The 21,159-nt window shown below is 44.7% G+C and overlaps 1 protein-coding gene across 1 annotated transcript in view; it reads left to right on the forward strand.

The window, feature by feature from the left end:
- The first annotated feature begins 560 nt into the window (after positions 1–560).
- The window catches only part of RFX6 (regulatory factor X6), a 180,315-nt gene continuing 159,716 nt past the window's right edge, over positions 561–21,159 (forward strand). Inside the window, exons 1-2 of the mRNA XM_030195524.1 lie at positions 561–783; positions 1,035–1,191. Of these exons, the coding sequence (XP_030051384.1) occupies positions 561–783; positions 1,035–1,191 (380 nt within the window). The remainder of the gene's footprint in view (positions 784–1,034; positions 1,192–21,159) is intronic.

Consider the following 21,159-nt stretch of genomic DNA (forward strand, 5'->3'; position numbering starts at 1 on the left):
GCTGTCCACCGTATTCCTACTCCCACCCCCACCCCATCAGACAATAAATAAACCCAATTCATTAGGTTCACGTCACATTCAATGTAATTAACACTGACAGAGGGCGCCTGTTTTTTTCACAGTAAAAGACCTGAGATCCCAAGCATCAACCTGCTGATGATCAACTGCTTTCTTGCTTGATAGTAGCTCTCTGCCAGTGCCGGGGCGTGTCTCTCTTGCTTGCTTTAAAACACCAGGGGATGTGCAGAGCTGGAGCATGGCTTTTTAGCACTGGATGGATAAAGCTAGGGAAAGAAGTCACAGTATCGTTAATGCTCAACCTGGAATACAAGATTTTCTCCTGCTGTAAAGACAAACCTCCCTCAACGCCTTATCTTTATAGATGATCTATTTGCAGAGTAATAATAACTGTTTATAATACATGAGCACATCCAGGGAAGAGTGAACTGCATGTTTAGCAGCTAATATCCAGCAAGCTAGCTCTGCGGATTGACCTGTGGCTCAGCAGGGTTCAACAGCTAATTCCTCATCCAGGGGGTTTGTTGGACTGTAAAGGCAAAATGCCCATGAAAAGGATGACTAAGGCAGGAGGAGGGGAAGACTCTTTTCAGCACCTGCAGCAGAAAGTTTCCCCAGGACTCCAGGAAGATTGTTATGGGGAGCTGGTTGGAAAAGCTCTGCTTTCTTATCCAGAGGCAAGTCTCTGCACTGGAGAGATAGAGGAACCTTCACTGTCCAGCAGGGAGGAGGATGAGGATGCTCTGGGTATGGGAATAAAGACAGGTGAGTTCCTCAGCTTCTTTTTATTGCACTTTCCAGTGGTCTCTGTTTCTGAATTGCACAGTATTGATCTGTAGAGACAGTCTCTCTCTCTCTCTCTCTCTCTCTTTGCTTCTATTAAAGTTCCAAACAGTCCATATTGTTGGCAAAAGAATTTGAGCAGCAAATTAGGGACCTGGGAAAATGTGACTGTCTTTTTAAGAGTTGGACAGCCCCTTGATGAGATTTTCTCTCTCCCCCCTCCCTTAAATCAGAAATACATCGTGTCCATGAAAACCTGTCCTCTGAAGATGAAGACGCTGAGATTCTGTATGGAAAACACAAATCACTAGACAAACCACTTACTCAGAAGAAAACCGTCACACAGATTATTCGAGATAAAAAGAAGCAAACACAACTCACCCTCCAGTGGTAAGAATTTAAATGATAAATGTCAGAAATGTTCATAGTGCCTCCTATCTCCCTTCGTGGCTTTCTTAGTTGTTGTTTCTGGTTTTAGAGAATGAAGGATGTGTTAGAGAAGCAGTACACACTGACTAGTGCTGAACTTGGCAGTGAGAATTTTCTGTCTTATTTATTTTTAAATTTTATTTACAAATATTTATTTTCCACATTATCTTAAATTTTAAGTGGAGCCCTGTAGTTTTGCAGCATTTTCCAAGGATTGCATGGGGATTCCGTCTAATTGTATTGGTTGCACGCTATAGTGGCATTCACTTCTTGCCCGATACATTTGATAACAAATTAAGAGGCCCTTTTACAAAGGCGTGCCGAAAAATGGCCTGCGCTAGTGTAGGCTCACGTTTTGGATGCGCACAGGTCCATTTTTTCAGTGCGCCAGCAAAAAAGGTCTCTTTTTTGGGGGGCCAAAAATGGACAAGCGGCAAATAAAAATTGGAGCGCATCCATTTTGGGCCTGAGACTTTACTGCCACCCGTTGACTTGGCGGTAAGGTCTCACGTATTAACTGGGCAGTAAGTGTCTACGCAAGTACACTCCCGATTACCGCCCGGTTAGCGCCGCGTGGCAGAAAATAAAAGAATATTTTCTGATGCGCGTATCGGATGCACATAAAAAATGGAATTACCACCCGGGGCACGTGGTAGCCGAGTGCTAGTTCCAAATTGACGCGTGCTGGATGCCTTTGTAAAAGAGTCCCTTAACCTGTTTCTAAATGAATGTGTTCTATACGTATAAATTAGAGCTCGTAGAGTATTACAATCCAACAATCTAATCTGCATACATATACTCAAATAGTAAATGTGCAGGAATCACTATTCTTGCAGCTGTTCAATCAGCACATTTACTATTTAGAGTGTTAGGTATCACGTTATTAAAAGCCTGGGAGGTTTTTTCAGCCCGTGATGATTAGATAGAACTCCCTTAAGTTGGATTTCAACAAAGGAGTATCTGTCTGTATTTGAGGCTTTTTCCTCTAAATGAATGTAGTCAGGATATCCTTCAGGATTACCTGATTGTGAAACAGATGAACTGTGTGGAACAACAATGAAAGAGAACAAAAATGTAAACAAAACCAACAACAAAAGTAATGCCATCCCTCCCATAAATACAGATACAGTTGCAGAGTTTATAGTCCGCTATTATCAAATGTAGTTCAAAGCAGATAACAATAAGAGGAACTAGATCAATCAACTAGGAACATACATTGAATTATCAACAAAATTATAACTAATTCACTGCATTCAAAACATGTTTCCTAAAAAGATTAATTTTTAAGCATCTTGAAACTAGCAAAACTGGACAAAGCTTTAATCCCATTTGGAAGGAGTGGCCAAAAAAGTTGCTGCTTGATACTGTTGTTGTTTTACACACATTTCTCTGACCTCATTTGCAACTTTCCTTAAATCAGTCACCTTACTTTCTAACTCTTCCTACTTTCTTACCCTTCTGTATGTTACGTCTTTGCTTTACCCTTCGCTATCACTTATAATGTTCTAGTACGTATTGTGTTGACATTGTAAATAGTATACCATGCCATACTTTGTATTGTTTTTGAATATTTTTACTGCTATAATTGTCTATTGCTCATGTTTGATCTATTCTTACTGTACACCGCCTTGAGTGAATTCCTTCAAAAAGGCGGTAAATAAATACTAATAAATAAATACTAATAAATAAATAAATAAATAAATAAATAAAATTGTCTGAATAATTTCCAGTAGCGGACACCTTCAGGACTAGAAAATGTCAAAAAATTAGAATGTTGTACAAGATGCATTCTTCAATATACCGGTCTGCATATTAATGTCATCATATAACCTGGTATAGCTCCGTACAATATTTTGGCAACTAGACCATCTAATTTTAACATAATTTGGTCCTTGCCTGGGAGCCTACTACTACTACTACTATTTAGCATTTTTATAGCGCTACAAGGCGTACGCAGCGCTGCACAAACATAGAAGAAAGACAGTCCCTGCTCAAAGAGCTTACAATCTAATAGACAAAAAATAAAGTAAGCAAATCAAATCAATTAATGTGTACAGGAAGGAGGAGAGGAGGGTGGGTGGAGGCGAGTGGTTACAAGTGGTTACGAGTCAAAAGCAATGTTAAAGCCAGTGGGTCAATACATAAAATGGAGTAATATGCAAAGAAACTTTTATTTATGCATTGCATACCAACCCCCAGATTCTATCAAGCTCGTCAAAATTTGCCTAACAAATTTTGGGTGTCATCCTGAGAGATGCGTGCAACACAATTACTTAATGAGCCAGTTAACACCAATTATTGGTGTTAATTGAAAAATATTTGGATTTACACGCCCTTCTGCTTGCATGCTATTCTATAAAGTTGAGCTCCGATATTGTTTTGTGTGCAGCCCATAAAGGGGTGTGACCATGGTGGGGGGGCGTAGGAAGGCCAAGGGACAATCCCATAATTTAAGTCATGATGTTAGAGAATATCAGAGTTGCATGCTCAACATGCATGCCAGTATTTACACCAGGTTTACATAAGAACATTAGAACATAAGAATAGCCATACTGGGTGAGACCAATGGTCCATGAAGCCCAGTTTCCTGTTTCCAACAGTGGCCAATCCAGATCACAAGTGCCTGGCAGAAACCCAATTAGTGGCAAAATTTCATGCTACCAATCCTGGGGCAAGCAGTGGCTTCCCCCACGTCCATCTCAATAGCAGACTATGGACTTTTCCTCCAGGAACTTGTCCAAACCTTTTTTAAACCCAGATATGCTAACCGCTGTTACCACATCCTCCTGCATTGAGTTCCACAGCTTAACTATTCGTTGAGTGGAAAAATAATTCCTCCTATTTGTTTTAAAAGTATTTCCATGTAACTTCCTTGAGTGTTCCCTAGTTTTTGTACTTTTGGAACGAGTAAAAAAATCGATTCACTTCTACTCGTTTTACACCACTCAGGATTTTGAAGACCTCAATCATATCCCTCCTCAGCTGTCTCTCTTCTAAACTGAACAGCCCTAACCACTTAAACCTTTCCCAAATTTGGTTGTGGGAATCGGCACTAAACATTATTCTATAAAGGGTACTTGGCACAGATCAGCTTGCTTTATAGAATGCAATTAGCACAAATCATTCCAGTGTCTAACGTTTGGTGCTATTTACTGAATCTAGCCCCAACTGCTAACCTTCGCCCACCTCATCTGTGAAACTGGTAATCGTTTTCCTACCCATGTCTTCCATTTTATAGTTTTCTAAAGCCTGCAGTATAAGCCCACATACAATTACAGCAGCAGTCGAAAAGAGTTTCAATGTGAAAGCATTCTTTTTATTTCTGACAACCATAGAGGAAAACTGTGAATGATAAATTGCATACATCAAAAAGGGTTTCTCAGTTTTTTTTAATTTGGTGTTCTTGGTTTGTAGACTTAGAAAAAAAATGTGCTTTAGCCAGTTTCTGTGAATGGTGCGTCTCTGCCCTGTGTTGAGGAAGAGTTAGTACAGATTAGTAGAATTGCATGAAAAACCCCATGGAAAACAGAAAGGCTGTTAGGTTCTAACACAGTGTGGCGACAGTGCTGTAGAGAAGCGTGTGGCAATATTAGCATGATCAGCACATTTATAAGAATTACTGTGTTGAAAGATGTAAAAGTAATGCTAAGAACTGTCATGGATCTTCTGAGTCTTTATGTGAATTATTCATTGTGAATTGTAATAATGACTTTTCAACAATGTCCTCTGTGGTCATGTTTTCCTTCTCCATATTTCCTTTTATCTTTAGTTAACATATTTAAATAACGTTTTTAGAACCTAACATAACGAAATAAGATTTTGCCCTTCTATGGGGCTTGTTTCTACCCCTGTCTGGTAATGCCTAGTTGAGTTCTTATACTTAGAGGGGCATAATTGAACGAAAACGCCTATCTCCATGGGCGTTTATCTCCGAGAACGGGTCCGTGAAGGGGTGGACCGAACCGTATTTTGGGAAAAAATAGACGCCCATGTTTTATTCAACAATGTGTGAGCTGGGCGTTTTTGTTTTTCAGCGATAATGGAAAATGAAAGCGCCCAGCTCAAAAACGAATAAATCCAAGACATTTATTCGTGGGAGGGGCCAGGATTCGTAGTGCACTGGTCCCCCTCACATGCCAGGACATCAACCGGGCACCCTAGGGGGCACTTTTACAAAACCAAAAAAAACAGGTAAAAGAGCTCCCAGGTGCATAGCACCCTTTCTTTGTGTGTTGAGCCCCCCAAATCCCCCTCAAAACCCACTGCCCACAAGTCTACACCATTACTATAGCCCTAAGGGGTGAAGGGGGGCACCTACATGTGGGTACAGTGGGTTTGGGGGGGTTGGACGACTAATAAGCATTAAGCAGCACAATTGTAACAGGTAGGGGGGATGGGCCTGGGTCCACCTGCCTGAAGTCCACTGCACCCCCTAACAACTCCTCCAGTGACCTGCATACTGCTGCCAGGGAGCTGGGTATGACATTTGAGGGTGAAAATAAAAAGTTGTGAAACATCATTTTTTTGTGGTGGGAGGGGGTTAGTGACCACTGGGGGAGTCAGGGGAGGTCATCCCCGATTCCCTCCAGTGGTCATCTGATCATTTAGGGCACTTTTTGGGGCCTTATTCGTGAAAAAACAGGGTCCAGGAAAAGTGTCCTAAATTCTAGCTAAAAACGCATACTTTTTTCCCATTATCGGTGAAATGCGCCCATCTTTGTCCGGCAGATAACCACGCCCCAGTTCCGCCTTCGCCACACCTCTGACACGCCCCCATCAACTTTGTCCGCATCCGCGACGGAGTGCAGTTGAAAACGTCCAAAAATCGGCTTTCGATTATACCGCTTTATTCGTTTTTGTGAGATAAACGTCCATCTCCCGATTTAGGTCGGAACTTGGGCGTTTTTCTCGTTCGATTATAAGCAGGTTAGCTTGTTCGCCACCCAACCAATATTTGAAACTATTTTAACTGGCCAGGAACAGCTCCTGGCTGATTAAATAGTCTTAGGCTACCTAAGTGCTAATATTCAGCGTGAGATAGCCAGCTATCTCAGCTGAATATTAGCACCTAGGTCTTGATTCTATATGTTGTGCCTCGATTTCTGCATGGAAATCAAAGCGGATTCTATAATTTAGCGCACATTATAGTGCTTTAATTTAGGTGTGTATTATAGAATATGTCAAGTGCTGCTCGTGACTAAATTTAGTTACGGTCAATGATGCCAACTAAAACCTGGTATGAATCCTGATGCTTAAATTACACGCAAAGCAGGTGTATTCTATAACAATGCTCAAAGATTTTAGAAATGCCCATGACCTGCCTAATCCAGTCCCATAACCACATCCACTTTTCAACTATGCAACTTAGAATTTATGTGCACCGTGTTACAGAATATGCTTACCAAGTAGTGAGCATAAATTCTAATTAATGCCGATTAATGCTGATAATTGCTTGTTAACATCCAGTTTATCTGCGCTGATTAGCTAGTTTACCGCTTAACTTACATGTATTGGTATATAATACACTTCAATTTCTGTGTGAAAATTAAGGCGCCATGTATAGAATCCCAGGGTTAACGGCTAGCCTGGTCACCGGCTATGTTGAGCAAGATAGCCGGTTATTTGGCTGCCCGACTAAGTTTAATGATTGTAAATAGCAAGTGTATCTTTGGCAGCTATAATTTAGCCGATCAGCCAATGAATATCGACTTAACTACTATTTTTTTAGCGGCCAAAAATAAAACCCCAGAAATCCAAAGCCGGTTGCCAGATACGGCCCTGGCATTGAATTTCTGCGTTAGCCGGCTTCCTTCCTGCGGTCTGAATATTAGCCACCTCATGCACAAGTTTTTGGGTAGTACAATAAAAAGCAAGAAGTGAAATGAATAAATATATAATTGTCCCATTTGTCCTATTGTTTTTTATTTGCTATCCAGGGAATATTCCAAGTTTTATTTATTCATTTAGAGGGTCAACATTCAAAGTGATTTAGAGGGGCATAATTGAACAGAGCCAGCCATCTATATGGCCGGCCCCGTAAAGCGGCATACCCGACCACATTATCAAAACAAGATAGCCGGCCATCTTTCATTTCGATAATATGGTTGGGGCCGGCCAAATCTCAACATTTGGGCCGGCATTAGAGATGGCCGCCATTGGTTTCCGGCAATAATGGAAACTAATGGCGGCCATCTTAAACCCAGCCAAATCCAATGCATTTGGTCGTGGGAGGAGCCAGCAGTTGTAGTGCACTGGTCCCCCTCATATGCCAGGACACCAACCGGGCACCCTCGGGGGCACTGCAGTGGACTTCAGAAAAAGCTCCCAGGTACATAGCTCCCTTACCTTGTGTGCTGTGCCCCTCAACCCCCCCCCAAACCCCCCCAAAAACCCACTTCCCACAACTGTGCACCACTACCATAGCCCTTACGGGTGAAGGGGGGCACCTAGATGTGGGTACAGTGGGTATGTGGTGGGTTTTGGAGAGCTCCCATTTACCACCACAAGTGTAACAGGTAGAGGGGGATGGGCCTGGGTCCATCTGCCTGAAGTGCACTGCACCCACTAAAAACAGCTCCAGGGACCTGCATAATGCTGTCAGGGACATTTGAGGCTGGCATACAGGCTGGCACAAAAATGTAAAAAAAAATTTTTGGGTGGGAGGGGGTTGGTGACCACTGGGGGAGTAAGGGGAGGTGATCCCCGATTCCCTATGGTGGTCATCTGGTCAGTTGGGGCACTTTTTTGAGGCTTGGTCCTAAAAATAAATGGACCAAGTAAAGCCAGCCAAGTGCTCGTCAGAGCCGGCCTTCTTTTTTCCATTATTGTCCGAAGCCGGCCATCTCGTAACCACGCCCCCGTCCCGCCTTCCATACCCTGCCGAAACGCCCCCCTTTAACTTTGGTCGGCCCTGCGACGGAAAGCAGTTGGAGCCAGCCAAAATCGACTTTCGATTATATCGATTTGGCCGGGTTTAGGAGATGGTCGGCCATTTCCCGATTTGTGTCGGAAGATGGCCGGCCATCTCCTTCAAAAATAAGCAGGCTGACTAACCAGAAATTTTGTTTGGGCTAACTGGTCATTTACAGCAGTACTTAACTGGTTAGTGCTGCTGAAAATCTCAGTGCCTATCTCAAAACTGGCTATTGTGGGAGTGTTCCGGGGGCTGAGCTAACACTCAGCTGGTTAAGTGCTGATATTCGGCAATTAACTGGCCAAGGTCACCACATAAATAGGATCGTATTAAAGTTAGTCCTATTTTTATGCAGTTTCTCCATAGCTGGTTAATGGGCCCTAAAAGGTTGGCATGTGGCAACACGTTTGCTGTACACCAGAACTAACACAGACGCCCGGTGGTAGTTCCCACCCCCAGTGCGCACCATTTCTGCTGCTATTAAAATACTTTATATAGCCTTTACCCCAGGGGCGTAGCCAGACTTCGGCGGGAGGGGGGCCAGAGCCTGAGGTGGGGGCACTGTTTAGCCGCCTCCCCCTGCCACTGACCCCCCTCCCGCCACTTTGGACCCTCCCCCCGCCGCCACAACCTCAACATCCCCCACCGCCATCGCCCACCCGCCCCCTGCCCCGCCGCTGCATCAGGTACCTTGTTTGCTGGTGGGGGTCCCCAATCCCCGCCAGCCGAAGAGTCTTCTTCAGCGCTGGTTGACTCCGGCGCTTTCATTGTGTGATCATCTGTTTCTGACGCCTTACGTCCTGCACGGGGCTACATGCCGCTGAGCACTGCTGGCTGAATATTGATCCTTTATTTTTTTTAAATATGATCCGTTTCAGTGTCTACTACACAAAAATAAATAAACACTGCTCACCATAATACAGCTCTCTGTGTTCATCTGAACACGGCCTTCTATTAATCAGTTTGCTGGATTTAATTCAGATGAGATTTTTGGTTCACATTCTTTACGGATAAAACACACTTTTCTGAAAAACTGACAAATGTCAGTGTATAAGCTTTAAACAATAGCAAGATTTACAGAGTAAGACAGAAGTAGGGAGGAAAAAGCCCCAGACACCTTCACTCTGATACTGTGACAGGATTTAGCAGGTGATAACCTCATTGGCATAAAAAAAAAAAAACTTCTCTTTAAAAAGCTGCTCAGGCTCTGTGCAATGGAATTATTACTGGTAACCCTCATAAAAAATGTGACATATTATCTTAAAGTATTCAATAACAAACTGTGAATCCTACAACTGTGGCCAAAGTTTTGCCTATGCATGCTTTAAGGTGTGTCAGGATCATATTTCAGTAAGACGTACACACCATTACATTTCAGCATCACAGAGTTATTTATTTATTGGGATTTATTAACCGCCTTTATGAAGAGATTTACCCAAGGCAGTGTACAGCAAGCATGCCAATGAGATTATCACCTGCTAAATCCTATCACAATATCTGTGATATCAGAGATATCAGAGAGAGGGATATCGTTGGGGGGGGGGGGGGGGCTCCCTGTTGTTGTCATAGTGTGTGTAAGTCTTTCCATTGTTTAAAGCTTATACATTGACATTTTGTCAGTTTTTCAGAAAAGTGTGTTTTATTAGTTATAGGTCTTCCCTTTTCTGTCCTCTGGACTATTTTTTATAACATTGTCACTCACACGACTTGTGCCATACATTAATTAATTAATTAATTTTATTGCATCTGTACCCCACATTTTCCCACCTTTTTGCAGGCTCAATGTGGCTTACAGAGTATGGTTATGATAAAGTCATTACATGATTTAAATACAGTTGATCATAAGCTGAGGTATAAGAGGATTTAGAAGGAAAGGTGTTAGGTAAGGTCGTGTGAGAGGTGTGTTTGGTGTACTTGGGTGGTTTAAGGAATGATTTGTTTCATTGAAGATGACTTTGTAGGCTTTGTTGAAGAGATGTGTTTTCAAAGCTTTGTGGAAGCTGGTTAGATTGATCATGGTTTTCAGGGCCTTGGGTAAAGCATTCCAAAACTGTGTGCTTTTGTATACAAATTTGAATACAAATATAATAATTTCAAATTACAATTTCAAATTAGTGGCAATAAATTGGCCACAGCTTTATTACATAACAATATCTTAACTTACATAGACAGAATTCAGCTTTTATACCCCACTCTCACCACCACCCCTCACAGCTGGTCGGTATCAAACTAGCTGCACCTTCCCATAACACATCATTTAAATACCCCAAGACTCACTCCGTGGTGTCACAGAAGTGAGCCCCAAACTCATGTCGGTGACGCACATGAAACACATGAAAACAGGGTTATCATCATGCCGAACTTATTTACCAACATTTATTTATTTTCTGCATTTGTACTCCACGCTTTCCAATTAGGTAATTGGTTCAATATGGTTTACAAGTTACTTTAGTTATACATTTTACAAAGTTGTTATGAGTTGGCACTTGTCCATTATTTGTTCAAGATCCAGTATCATCGTGTATTGGCTGTGAGTCGGCTTGATTATGTGGGTTCATCAGAGAAGGATTGTTTAAAGAATTGGGCTTTCGTGTGTTTTCGGAATGTTAAGTCATGCATTTGAGGACTTTAGGTAGTGTGTTCCATATTTTGTTTTAGAATGAAAATTTGTATATTATGCATTGACATTTGGGGAAGTGAAGGGTGAGATAGGTTCTAGTGCCCTTGATTGCATTGTATATAGGTAGTTCTATTTTGTATGTCATGCATTCCGATGCATGACCAAAGATTATTCTATAGGCGAGACAGCATACCTTGAAGGATATCCGTGCTTTGACTTGAAGCCAATGTAGGTTTTGGAGTAATGGTCGTGCACTTTTGAATCAATGTTTTCTGAAGATTAGTTTTGCTGCTGTGTTTTGTGCAGTTTTTTTAAGCAATTGTTTCCCTTGCATCCGGCATAAATTCTGTTGCAGTAGTCAACATAGGCAGGACCATGGATTGTGCTAGTATGTGAAATACATCTCTTGGGAAGTAGTTTTTAATGTGTTTTAGTTTCCACATGGTGTGGAAAATTTTCTTTCTAGTGTTAAAGATTCCTGTGTCAAGGGTCATGTTGCGGTGTATGGTGAATCCCAGTGGCGTACCAAAGGGGGGGGGGTCCAACCCGGGTGCACGCCGCTGGGGGGTGCCACGGCTCGCACCTGGCTCCAAGTGCGCTATCTTCGCTCGTTTGCTGCAGCTCCCTCTGCCCCGGAACAGGTTACTTCCTGTTCCGGGAGAGAGGGAGCTGCAGCGAACAAGCGAAGTTAGCAAACTTTTCGGAGCCGACAGGCGCGCGCCGTGGCACCCCCCCCCCCCGTGGCGTGCACTCGGGGGGGTGTCATTTCACCGGGGGGGGGGGCGCATCGGTGATCCGCCCCGGGTGCCATCCTGGCTAGGAACACCACTGGTGATTCCTAAGATTTTTAGATTGTCAGAAATCGGGAGGGATGTGCCCATGACAGAGATGTTAGGGAATTAGGCTGTGTTGTGTGGCGATGTGATTATCAGACATTGTACTTTGTCATTGTTCAGTTTGAGCTTGAACGTTCTCCTGTCCCTCCAAGCTTACCTGAGAGTCAAAATTGCTGGTGAGGTGGGGCAGGGCAGCTGTAGAGGATAATCACTGCTACCTGGCCCCACTGCACCACTAGTTCTGACCAATGGGTAATCCCCAAGGGGAATTAGGAAATTGGGGGGGGGGATTGAGGGGGGGGGATCAGAGGCTGTATGGTAGGTAGTGGGGGACAGGATAATGAGTGTATCGGGAACCAGTGCCACAACACCTCCTGTGACAGTATGCAGTGCTACCAGACTGCTAATATCATAGCTGCACTTACCATCTTCTCTTGAGGTGGTGGTAAATTTGGCTGCGCTATCAGCAGTTGTGACAGCTAGCATATGTTAACAATCAGTGTGTTAGCAGTCACAGCTGGCTACATCTCCGCATGCCCCATCACACCCAGACTCAGCCCGCTCTCAGGTTAGGCAGCTGACACAGCTTTTTTAAATCACTCAAGCTCCAATTTTAGCACAATTGACAGTAGCACGGGCCTATGATACTGTCTATTACTTGAAAAATGACACTAACTGCTTAATGCAGCTTAGTAAAATTTATTTATTTTATTTATTTCTTGCACTTCTATCCCACATTTTCCCACCTATTTGCAGGCTCAATGTGGCTTACAGAGATCTGTTATGGCTTCGCCATACCAGGGCAAGAATACAGTTGGTATTATACAGAAGTCAAGGAAAACAAGTAGTTATAGAAAGATACATTCTGAGTAGAGGTAGATGGGTGTTGTTTCATAGGTAGTTATGGGTTCTCCTGGTAGGCCTTGTTGAATAGGTATGTTTTCAGGGATTTGCGGAAGTTGGTTAATTCGTTTATCGTTTTCAGGTGCTTTGGGAGTGAATTCCACAACTGCGTACTTTTGTAGGAAAAGCTGGTTGCGTGTGTTATTTTGTATTTTACTCCTTTGCAGATGGGGAAGTGTAAGTTAAGAAAGGTGCGGGAGGATCTCTTAGCATTTCTTGGTGGTAGATCCACGAGGTCTAGCATGTAAGTTGCGGCATCTCCGTAAATGATTTTATGGACCATCGTGCAGATCTTGAACGTGATACGTTCTTTAAGTGGAAGCCAGTATATATTCTTTCTTAAGGGTTTTGCACTTTCATATTTTGTCTTTCCAAATATGAGTCTGGCTGTGGTATTCTGTGCTGTTTGAAGTTTCTTGATGGTCTGTTCTTTGCAGCCGGCGTAGAGTGCATTGCGATAGTCCAAGTGACTTAGTACCAGTGATTGTACCAGGGTTCGAAAAATGGCCCTTGGGAAGAAAGATTTTATTCTTTTGAGTTTCCACATGGAGTGGAACATTTTCTTGGTTGTATTCTTTACGTGATTTTCAAGTGTTAGATTTCGATCAATGGTCACTCCTAGAATTTTTAGATTGTTTGAAACGGGGAGAGAGAGGTTTGGGGTGGTTATAGTGGTGAATGGCCCCTAAATGTTTTTTCTATGCATTTTGTCCTTCTTTTATTGTATTTGATTTTCTGTTCTTTTAGCCTTATAGCAATATGTCACATCTATAAATTAAAAATAAATAAATTAAAACAAATTTCCAGTGAAAAATGTTTGATACCCTGGGCCTTTGATATCTTTGTAGTATTTCAGTGTTTCTTTCATACCTCTCTCAGTATCATTTTCTCTCCTTTTTTCAAAAATACATGTTATGTTGTAAGTCTTACCTCTTAGGACTTATAAAAATGCTCAGAAATTGTGTCTGCAAATTATTTGTTTTCAACCTGCTGGTGATTAGTTTCATGGAGTGTCTTCTTGCTTGAAAGGAAGTCACATAGCCATATCTTCAATTTTGGTGGGGCCCCAGCTTTCTGTGCCTTCCCCCCATCAGCTCCAAATACCTGAGTTGGTGGGGATCCCCAAGCCTCTCCAGTGGAAAATGTCCTCCAGGGGTGGCCTGGAAGTCAGTGGCACTTTCCATGTCTTACCACTGCATCATGCATTCATTAAAATGAGCATGCCAGACATGAGGGGAAGAGATAGTAGGGCAGGCAATGCAGTGGCGCCAGAGACCAGCGCTGGATGAAGGTTTCAGCTGGCGGGGTTTGGGGACCCCCGCCAGCCAAGGTATATGTGGTGGCGGTGCTTCAGATGGCGGAGGTTGTGAACCCCCGGCCAGCCAAGGTATGTACAGTGGCGGCAGTGGGTGGGGAGCAGCAGGGCAGCAGAGGGGGTTGGCGGGGCGGTGGAGGGAGGACAGCGGCGGGGCGGTGGTCCAAAATGTGCCCCTCCACTTTGGGCACTGGTCCTCCTCCCACCTCAAGGTCTGCTACACCCTTGCGCTAAACTGAAGATTTCAAACACAACTGTAGAGAAAGGGAAAGGGAAAGGAAAAGGGGATGGGATTTGTTTGTTCCACACATGATATACTGTCATTCTGTAGTTACAGACAAAGTGGTTTACATATTATAAACAGGTACTAATTTTGTACTTGAGGCAATGGAGGATGAAGTGACTTGCCCAGAGTCACAAGGAGCTGCAGTATTAACCAGGCAAATAGTAAGGCAGGAAACTTTCTGAATTCTAAGGATCATTCTGGCTGGGGAGAAGGTGTGGCGTTCAGAGTTTATCTACTATCACTGCCTCTTATTAGGTTATTTTCTTTAAAGGCCAAGTTGGATTCAAAATCTTTTAATAGGGAAGCAGATAGTCTAATTTCAAACACTTTGGTGGCAATTCTCTAAAGTCATGCCAAAATAAAGATGCCACAAAGGGAAATGGGACTTGATATACTGCCTTTCTGGGGTTTTTGCAATTACATTCAAAGTGGTTTACATATATTCAGGTACTCATTTTGTACCAGGGGCAATGGAGGGTTAAGTGACTTACCAAGAATCACAAGGAGCTGCAGTGGGAATCAAACTCAGTTCCCCGCCCGATGTTGCACTGTAAAGGAAAAAGCCTATAAGGCCAAATACCACCTAGCAAGCCAGCTATTTTGGCCCCGCATCAGTTGTAGCCATTTTAATGGGGCATGGTCTGTTATAAGAGTAAAATGGCGACCCTGTAGGTAATATTTTAAAGCCTCCATGGCCCACTTAACCGCTAGGCATTCCCTCTCTATAACCACATAGCGTCGTTCGGCCAGGGTCAACTTCTTACTCAAAAATAGTACTGGATGCTCCTCCTGCCCAAATTCTTGTGACAGGACGGCCCCCAGCCCTGTCTCCGAGGCGTCAGTTTGTAAGAGGAAGGGTCTCCTGAAATCCACCCCTCTCAAAACAGGTTCTTGACACAATATGTGATGCAGGGTATCAAAGGATTCACTCCCTTGAGTCCCCCATCTCAGAGTATTGGGTTGGGTCTTCTTTACCATATTGGTCAACAGACAGGAGATTTCTGCAAATCTGGGAATGAAGCACCTATAGTACCCTACGAGCCCCAGAAAGCTACAGAGTTGCTTCTTGTTGAGGGGCAAGGAAAACTCCTGTATCCCCTGCACTTTATCTGTTATGGGTTTTATGATTCCGGTACCCCAAATATGTTACCTCCCGGCTGGCGAACATGCACTTTTTGGGGTTTATCGTCAAGCCGGCTCTTCGCAGAGACCTCAACACTGTGGCCACCCGAGGCAGATGGGACTCCCAGTCTTGGCTAAATATCACAATATCATCCATATAGGCAGCAGCATACTCGTGATGCCCCCGCAGGATGAAATCGTCTAAGCGCTGGCAGGAGGCCGCCGCCCCATTTAGGCCAAATGGCATCCTTCGGAACTGAAATAGCCCTATAGGCGTGATAAAGGCCGTCTTTGGCTTGGCCTCCTCTGCCAACGGAATCTGCCAGTAGCCTTTCGTAAGATCTAGGGTGGTAAGGTACCTAGCTTGCCCCAATCTGTCTAACAAATCGTCAATGCGAGGCATGGGATAGGCATCAAATCTAGAAATGGCATTGACTCTTCTGAAGTCTATGCAAAATCTTTGGGAGCCGTCGGGTTTTGGTACTAGCACTACTGGACTAGCCCAGGGGCTGTTGGACTCCTCAAAGATGCCCAGGTCCCGCATTTCATGTACCTGTCTCATAATTTTCTGCCTCCCAGCTTCTGGTACCCTATAGGGTCTCTGGCGGCTAATCTGCCCCAGTTCCGTATGAATATGGTGTGTAATCACCCGTGTTTCCCCAGGAAGGGGGTTAAGCACATCCTAGAACTCCCTCAACATTGTCTCGACCGCCCACCTCTGCTGGGGGTCTAAGGCCGACCCTATACCCGGGGTTCCCCTTTCTTTAAGGTCAGTAAGTTGTGGCCCCAGGTCTTCCTCCCAGATGGCACCCATTCCGCTCCGCTCTATCCAGGGGCGTAGTACGTTTACGTGGTATGTCTGGACCCTTCCCCTGTCGTTTTTAACCCTATATGTCCAAGGACCTACCTTAGCAGCTATTGTGAAGGGCCCTTTCCATTGCAAGAGAAATTTATGTGGGTCCGAGGGGATCATTACCAGGACTCGCTCCTCCACCTGGAAGTGTCCAGCCTTAGTGCCCTGGTCATAGTACTTCTTCTGAATGCCCTGAGCCCTTCCCAGATTACTCTGGGCATATTCCGATAGGCGATGTAATCTAGCCCTTAAGTCTCTTAAATATGCCCTGATGGGTTGGGGGTCCTTGACTCTCTCGACCTACTGATCCTGTATAATATCCAGGACCCCTCGGGGCGTCCGTCCATAAACTAGCTCAAAGGGAGACACCCCCAGAGAGGCCTGAACATTTTCCCGGCAGGCATTTAGGGCAAAGGGAAGTAGCTGATCCCAGTCCCCTTACTGCCTGTTTAGTCCCTTCCTCAACATACCTTTAAGGGTTTTGTTGAACTGCTCTACCATCCAATTAGACTGGGGATGGTAAGCGGAGGTAGTAATATGACATATGCCAAAATTCTCCCATAATTGCTTGAGGCTACTGAACTTAAAATTAAAGCCCTGATCAGTCAAGACCTCTTTAGGGAAATTGATCTAACAAAAGAGTTTAATTAGCTCAGTGGCAATTCCCCCTGCCTTTATGTTCAGTAACGGTAACGGTATAGCCCATCCTACTTTTAATGGCCACCACCACCACCTCCTCATATACCAGGGCCTGAGCAGGGGATAAGGCCCTATAAGCGGCCAGCGCTTCTCCCATCAAACAGCCGGCCAGTCTTATGGCCCACTGTTCTGCCGGCCACTTCATAGCCCTGGCAATCCTTTCAAAAGTTACAATAAAATCCTCCACATCATCCTTTTCCCCCATTTTCCCCAAGGAAAAAGGCTGATAGGCAGCTGACCCTACTGCCATGGGGGCCAATTCCGGGTGCTGGGTGCCGCCACTTTCCGCACCAGATCCTCCATGGCTTGCATCTGGGTCTGGAGGGCTTTCAGAAGGGGCCCTTGTTGTTCCTTGGTCGCTTCCACCACTTGATGTAAGGCACGCTGCGAGCTCTCTTGCTGCTTCTGGAACTGGGTGGCCATCCAATGCAACAGCTCCTTCTGCTCCATCCTTGGCAATGAGGAAGATCCTGTGAAGCAAAAAGAAACACAACCCAAGTGCGCTATCTTTTAAGCGGGTCCCCTTTTAGAATATGCCTGGGTTCTCCACCCTTTGGTTTCTATTCCCTTACCCCGCTCTTTGTCCAGCCTTGGCCCCCCTAGGTCCAACTTACCTGAGGTGCCTGCTGGTCTGTGCAGTAATAAAGGCAAACCAGGGTCCTCTGCCCCTCTTGTCCGTGCGGATCACAGTTTAGGTCCCATCTGGGATGCCATTGTAAATGGGCCCGCTGCTCCAGTATGGGGGAGGAAGCCGCCTCCTGCGAATAGCCAGATCTTCACAAACTGCCACCAGGGGATACTTCAAAACATTCCTTTATTTTTCTCAAAATAATCAGGTTTCAGTTTGGGAAACAGGATTGTAATTCTCCCCAGCAAACTTTCCAACAGTCAGGGTTTCTCCCAAAGCAAAACAGGTCCCACAAAAGAAAGCAGTCTTCTCTATTTAAGCAGGGTTTAAACCAAAATAAATTCCAAATAATGTAGATTTGCAAACCCTCAGTGCTCTCAAGCTTGCATTCCATTGAGGTTTCTTCCCCCTGCTCAGCCTGATTAACCCCCTCTTCCATACAATCCATCCAATCCTCCTCCTGGTTCTCACCCCACCCCTCTCTAGTACATGTGGGCGGCATGATATACTGATTGCGGGTCCAGGGGAACTGGGCTCCTTCATTTTCCCTCCCTCTTGTGGTCGGAGATGGTATATGGCCCGCTTGCCTATCCCCAGGGCTCCCCCTGTTGGGACTGAAAATGCATTCCCTTCTTTTGTGATCACCCTCTACCTTCCCTCCTGCAATGACTTCTGGTAGACGTAGTTTAGGGTTTTGCTGCTTCATTCTATACTTCTGGGATGTAGCCATGTCACAATATTTATTTAGCAAAAAATGTACATAATATATGCGGTGAATGCTTTCCATAAACATATACTAAGTGTTGCACAGCGTCTGTGGTCGCAGTACAATTCTAGAGATCCCCCCTGTTTGCAAAGCTTAAAATCTTATTGTCTAGCGAGTGGCACTGCTTGTGCTGTAGCAACATCTGGAGAATATATATAATTCACTTACCCACTACGTTGTGATTGTCCTATTAATCAAGCAGGACGCTGTCTGTGAAAAAAACCGCCAAAATTGAAAAGCCTGCCTCTGAGGTGCTTATATCCAGGGAGAGATGTGTGCTAGGAAGGCAAGGTCATTTAGTACAAAGGTCCTACTAGCTACATAAAAAACGTTTTTATACTTTTTTAAAGCTATGTATTATCATTAAATGAGTACCACCTATATAATCATGGTGTAGTGGACGCATAATGTGATTTTTTTGTGATCAAACAGATTTCCGTATGTGAATGAAAACAGTAGTACTGGGAGCATGCACTTCAAGGTGTGTTTTAAAAGGCAGCATCACTTATTGCAAAAGGTCCTGATCAGGGTTGCCAGGTGGAAAATTTTTTTCCCACCCAATCCCGCACAAGAAACAGCCCAAAACCCGCCCAAACACAAACCCCGCCCCTGACACCCCCACCCCCGCGTCATCACCCCCGCCCCCGCCGTCATCAACCCCGCCCCCGCCGTCACCGGCCCCGCCTCCCCCGTCACCGGCCCCGCCTCCTCCGTCACCGGCCCCGCCTCCCACGTCATCGGCCCCGCCCAAACGTCACTAACCCCGCCCCCCGCGGCCGAAAAAAAACCCCGCCCTGAAGCCCAAAAACCAGCCCAAAAAACCGCAACCCGCCGCGGGCAAAAATTTCCCGCGGCGGGTCGCGGAAAACCGCCCAATTGGGCGGTAAAACCGCCCACCTGGCAACACTGGTCCTGATAGCTGCATAAAAATCCTCCAAAGTTTTGGTTGTTCATTTAAAGTGAATACAGCCTATATAAGTGAAATGTGGCAAAGTAGAATAGTTAGAAATAGGGTTGCTAGCTTGTAAAGGGTTGCAATGGGAATATCCAGAATACTTGTGCATTTAAGTAAAGCTTCTCATGTTATGTTGTGGTTGTGATTTAAGTTGACAGCAGCAAGATCTGCAAGAGGGTCAGATATAAAGAATATATCTAATCTCAGCATAAGAAAGTGTTATTTAAAAGTATATATACAGACAATGGAGCAGACATAATAACATTATCAAAAAAATATACAAAAATACATGGTCAATCATCCTTAAGCAATGATAGCATAGGATCAGCAGTACAAACATATGTCTCAATACAAAGCAAAATGATATAGTAATAGGATATATACAGACAATAAAACCAGCGTAACAACATTTACAAAAACATCCAGAGGTCAATCATCCTAAGAGATGATAGCATAGGATCAACAGTACAAGCATATGTCTCCATAAAAAATAAAGTAATACAGTAATAGGAAATCTACTATAATAAAAAGCACCTCCAACATTCTGAAGCTGACTCCGTGGCAGTGAAGTGTTTTAGGGTTCGTGCTGCCTGTAACGCTGTATCCATCTTCTGTTATGACGTTCGCGTACTTCCTGGTTTGTCACACGCGACGTCACATGCATGAGGGTGTCGTCGTCCCTCCCTTCCAGTTCCAGGCCCCCTCCCTCCGATTTTTAAAAGTCATCTTCACTTACCAAGTCAGGGTTACAGCAGACGGCAGCAGCGGTAAAACGCGTACAGGCTCGGCCCTTCTCTCTCTTTCAGCTGTGGTCCTGCCCTTACGGAAACAGGAAATGAGGGTGGGACCACAGCTGAGAGAGAGAGAGAAGGGCTGAGCCTGCACGCCTTTTACCGCTGCTGGCAGCCGTGTAACCCCAACGAGGTAAGTGAAGATGAATTTTAAAATTCTTAAGGGGGGGGCCTGGAACTGGAAGGGAGGGAGGGAGGAAGGGAGGGACGACGAACCTGGAACTGGGAGGGAGGGGGGACCCTGAAACTTGGAGGGAGGGAGGGGGGACTCTGAAACTCAAAGGGAAGGAGGAATGGGACCCTGAAACCCGGAGGGAGGGGGACCCTGAAACTCGGAGGGAGGGATGGACCCTGAAACTCGGAGGGAGGGAGGGACCCTGAAACTTGGAGGGAGGGAACGACCCTGGAACTCAGAGGGAGGGAGGGAGGGGGGACGACCCTGGAACTCGGAGGGAGGGAGGGGGGGATGACCCTGGAACTGGGAGGGAGGACAACCCTGGAACTCGGAGGGAGGGAGGTGGACAACCCTGGAACTGGGAGGGGGCACCCCGGCACACAATCTCAATCTCACACACATACTCTCTCTCACAGACACACTCGCACCCAGTCTCACTCTCTCTCTGTCACACACACACACTCGCACATTCACTCTCTCTCTCACAGTCACTCTCACACACACTCTCTCAAACATACAGACTCCGAGGACAACCTTGCTTGCGCCCGTTTCACTTCTTCCAGAAATGGGCCTTTTTTACTAGTAATAAAATAATGTGTATAATTCATCACAGGAGCTACCTTTGTCCATATAAAAATAAATAATGTGTATAATTCATCAATATAAAAAGCAAAATTAGGTCAAAGGCGATTTCAAGTCATGCAACAAGCTCATTGAGGGATGATGATATAAGAAAACTAATAGATCTATCTCTGTATTGAGTCATGCTGGGGAGACTGTGTTCAATTCAAAAATGGATCTTTGTTCTTGTTGTAAAATAATCTTCTCTGTGTTGCTTCCCCGCCATGATGGTTTAATTAACTTAAAGACTAACAACCGGAGGTCAGAAAAGTTATGAGAATTGTCAGTACAATGTTGTACTAGGGGGGCTGTTATATTTTGTCTTGTGATGTTGCTGCTATGTTCGATCATTCTTGTTTTGATTTTTCTGATGGTTTTTCCTACATAGATAAGTTCACATGGGCAGAGGATAAGGGAAACAACACCTTCCGTATTGCAATTGGAGG

The sequence above is a fragment of the Microcaecilia unicolor genome, chromosome 3, assembly GCF_901765095.1.
Source record: "Microcaecilia unicolor chromosome 3, aMicUni1.1, whole genome shotgun sequence".
In the NCBI taxonomy this organism is placed as follows: Eukaryota; Metazoa; Chordata; class Amphibia; order Gymnophiona; family Siphonopidae; genus Microcaecilia; species Microcaecilia unicolor.